The sequence below is a fragment of the Triticum urartu genome, chromosome 2 (assembly GCF_003073215.2).
Source record: "Triticum urartu cultivar G1812 chromosome 2, Tu2.1, whole genome shotgun sequence".
NCBI classification, from domain to species: Eukaryota; Viridiplantae; Streptophyta; class Magnoliopsida; order Poales; family Poaceae; genus Triticum; species Triticum urartu.
In genome coordinates, this window is record NC_053023.1 from 705,351,370 (window position 1) to 705,354,849 (window position 3,480).

At 42.0% G+C, this 3,480-nt stretch overlaps 1 protein-coding gene across 2 annotated transcripts; it reads left to right on the forward strand.

The window, feature by feature from the left end:
* The first annotated feature begins 226 nt into the window (after positions 1-226).
* Positions 227-2,482, forward strand: LOC125539920. 2 transcript variants are annotated; one of them, XM_048703454.1, is made up of 2 exons: positions 227-361; positions 1,701-2,482. In XM_048703454.1, the coding sequence occupies exon 2, from the start codon at positions 1,703-1,705 to the stop codon at positions 2,339-2,341; it is 639 nt and encodes a 212-aa protein (XP_048559411.1). In that variant the 5' UTR covers positions 227-361; positions 1,701-1,702; the 3' UTR covers positions 2,342-2,482. The 2 variants fall into 2 exon arrangements, 1 of the variants encoding a protein (XP_048559411.1); XR_007297111.1 differs by lacking the exon at positions 1,701-2,482 and adding an exon at positions 1,276-1,412 and having other exon boundaries at positions 247-361.
* The last annotated feature ends 998 nt before the right edge of the window (positions 2,483-3,480 follow it).

Here is a 3,480-nt window from a genome sequence, read left to right on the forward strand (position 1 = left end):
ACTGTAAATAAAATGTTTAGTAAATGGAAATGATTATGCTGCTGACTCAGGTATAGGCCAGCAAGCTTATCTATTCCTGTTGTCAGACATACGTGTCAATTAGATCAATTTTACTTAGTGGGAATTAAAATAAAGATATGTGTAGAAGAGCCCGGATGGGTGGTAGATATTTTAAATCACCGCATGCATTGCTGTCCCTTGCACGGTTGCACGCCTATATAAAGGGCCAAGGGCCGGGTAGCTGGACCTCACACCACAACCATTGTCTCTCTTCACTAGAGGTAGTAGTAGTAGAGCCGTAGCTGCTGGTGCAGAGCAGGCGTTAGAAATCTTGCTGCTGTGTCTAGAGAATCAGGAGAAGGTAAGCATGCGTTCCATCTAGCTTCCCTAGATGTCCTGCTCCTTCTCTTTCTTTACTCATGCCATGCCGCTGTTGCTAGTACTTCTCTATATAGCTAGTCTGTAGCACTATTCTTGTTGTTAATTCTTTCACATCAGCTAGTGTGTCCTTATACAGTACGCATGGTGGTTTGGATCTGCATGCTAGTTGTGAAAGATGCATGCGTCCTATCTCCCAAGAACTCCTCTAGATTATTTTGTCTTTTCTTTCTTTCTATCTTGTACCACATGTCTTGTTCTGACTAAGGATGCCTCACTTCTACTTGTTGGACCGGTACACTCGTTATGCTAAGGATAGCACATGCAAGACTAGCTAATCTTGTGCAGAAGCTAGAGATGATATATTGGTGATCTTTTGAGATAATATTCCTCTTCTAATGTTCCAGTCCTAATGAAAAAATCTAACACTAAGGCATCACGACGGCAAAAATACTGTACCGGTCACAGTACAGGTATGGGACTGTCGAGATTCTCCGCCAAGAACGACACCCGTTCGGAAGCGTGTCGATGATGGATCCGTAGGAGCGATCGACACTAGTAAGGTCGGGTAGTCGGGTCTTAGCGGGTAAAAGAATCTTGCTTAACTAGAGCCTGTGTGGTTCCAGTTGAGACTGTTGACATCGGAGTACCCCTCTTAAGAGTGTAAAAGCGTGAAATTTCACCCCTGTGACTCCCGGGTTGGGAAGCTTGCGGTCATGTGTGATGCTAAAATTATTATTCCTAAGCACATCTTTATTTTTCTACCATTCTTGTTTCTCTTCTTTTCTTACGGCTAATCCATATACTTGCTTCTGGTGTCACATATTTTCCCTGCTACATGTGTGCTTGCTGAGTATGTTATCATACTCATTCTTGCTATCTTATTTATTTTTGCAGAGATAAGCAATGGAAATGATGGTGAACAGTAGAAGTAGTACTACAGGAGGGGATGAAATAAAGAAACTTGCATGCATGTACTAGCAAGAACACTTGTAGTCGTTTCTATGATAATGAATAAAAATGTTCCCAGTGTACTACCTTTGTTAACCTGATGGCCTAACATGCTTATAAATTTGAATTGAATTTATAAGCATGTGGCAATTGTCACTGCTATGTTTTGGGGCGTGACAATTTAAATGGCATCAGAGCCAGGTTTATAATAATAATAACTTGATAAATACACACCAATGTGGGATTAATTAAGGGGTAGTATAGGTGCGTAAGGTAGGAACGACTTATCGGTTGAATGTTTTATTTTGTTTACTTAGTTAGCAATTTTGTCAAGTTTGTTTCTTTAAAACTGATCCATGTATTGAAAACAGGGATGGATGAGCCAGTCATCTTCCATCTCAACTTTGTCAAAATCCTTGAGGTTGTAACTGAGCACTTCGAGTTAGACCCACCGGTGATCTCTGCGGTTGATCGTACTGACGGTGTAGGGTACCAAGGCGCGGTGCATGTGCAGCTCAATCAAGATGATGAGAACTCTTACAAAGTAATTTATGGGTATGGTGAAGATGCTGCAGATGCAAGCAATATTGCGGCACGTGAGGCGCTGAAGTTTCTTCATCATTTTCTGAACTTTTCCTTGGTGGATCTGCACATGTATGAGTACTGGGAGGTGGTACTATCACTGGTACAGAGGGAGCAGCAGCATCGCATGGAGATGGCGCAACTCCATCGGTACCATGAAGCTTGCAGGCGGGAGGAATTGGAAAGGCTGGAGCAGGAGCATAATGATTGTGTTTATGAAATCAAGCATGATTTTAAACTGGAGATAGAAGACAGGGATCGTTGGCTCAAGCTGGGGGAGCACAAGAACAAGAAATTGAAGCAAGAGCGTGATATGCTGGAGGAGATGACAAACAAGCAAGAGAGTCAGCTTATGGAGCTAAGGGCGGAGAACAGGAGCCTGCGTGACAAGCTTCTGGCGCAGGAGAGTGAGGCAAACAGTGGTGCTTAGATATAGGACAGGAGTACTAGTTGCTAGCCTTAAATAAAATAATGGTATGGATAGTAGTACCGATGGTGATGGGTGTAACCAGTGGATGGTAGTAGACTTTTGTGTAGGTATATGACTAGCTAGAACTAGCCTTTGTGACAACACTAGCACAGTTGTCAGTAGTTGATGCATGAAAGGATAGGAATAGTCGTTGGCAGCAACACATCTAGCAGCTCGGATGTGTAATTTTGGTTGTACTACTACCATTCCCTAGTAATCATATGGACTTAGTATAAAATGGTGTGTGATCTAATATAATTAATTTTTTTTACATGCGTAGATGGCTGGTAATAATGGAGATTTTTCTGCATCACAAACCAGTGGTAGCAGAGATGCGCTAGCAGCTGTAACCGAGCAATCACTTCCAAATGAGTTGCTCTTAAGCATATTACGTCAACAGGAACAAACTCAAATGAGGCAAACTGAAATTCTGGAACATCTGGTGCAGCAATCAGCTAAAGGGAAGGAATTATCTGATGGAGAAAAACAGGGTGGACTACGCGAGTTTCAACGACTTAGGCCACCTTCTTTTCTTGGTAGTGCAAACCCGTTGGAAGCTGAGGATTGGCTAACAGAAATAGAGAAAAAATTCGATGCCATGCACTGTCCTGATGAAGAGAAAGTCACGTTAGCCACATTTATGTTGCAAGGTGGGGCGTTTCATTGGTGGTCCGTGCATAAAAAGAAGTATCCTCAGGATCATGTCTTCACATGGAAGTCATTTAAAGAAGAGTTTTATAGGAAATATTTTCCGGAAAGTGTTCAAAGAAAAATGGAGTTAGCATTTCTATAGTTAAAGCAGGATCAGAAGTCAGTCGCTGAGTATGAAATAGAATTTTCTAGACTTGCTCGTTATGCTTCTGTCTATGCCCAGGACGATGAAGCTAAGGCTAGACGTTTCGCGCACGGACTTCGTCAACCAATTAAAGCACGAGTAGAGGTATTCGAACTCAAATCCTTTCGAGATGTTGATAACAAGGCATTAACTGTAGAATAAGCATATGTGGAAGAGCAAGAGGAAGTGGAGCAACAACGAAAGAAGGTCAAGGTTGATCATGGAAATCAAGGGAATATACAGAGAAAAATGCAACATAATTGGC

Bases quoted from the DNA above. Each gene is read 5' to 3' on its own strand.
- LOC125539920 (XM_048703454.1), top strand. From the start codon at position 1,703: ATGGATGAGCCAGTCATCTTCCATCTCAACTTTGTCAAAATCCTTGAG.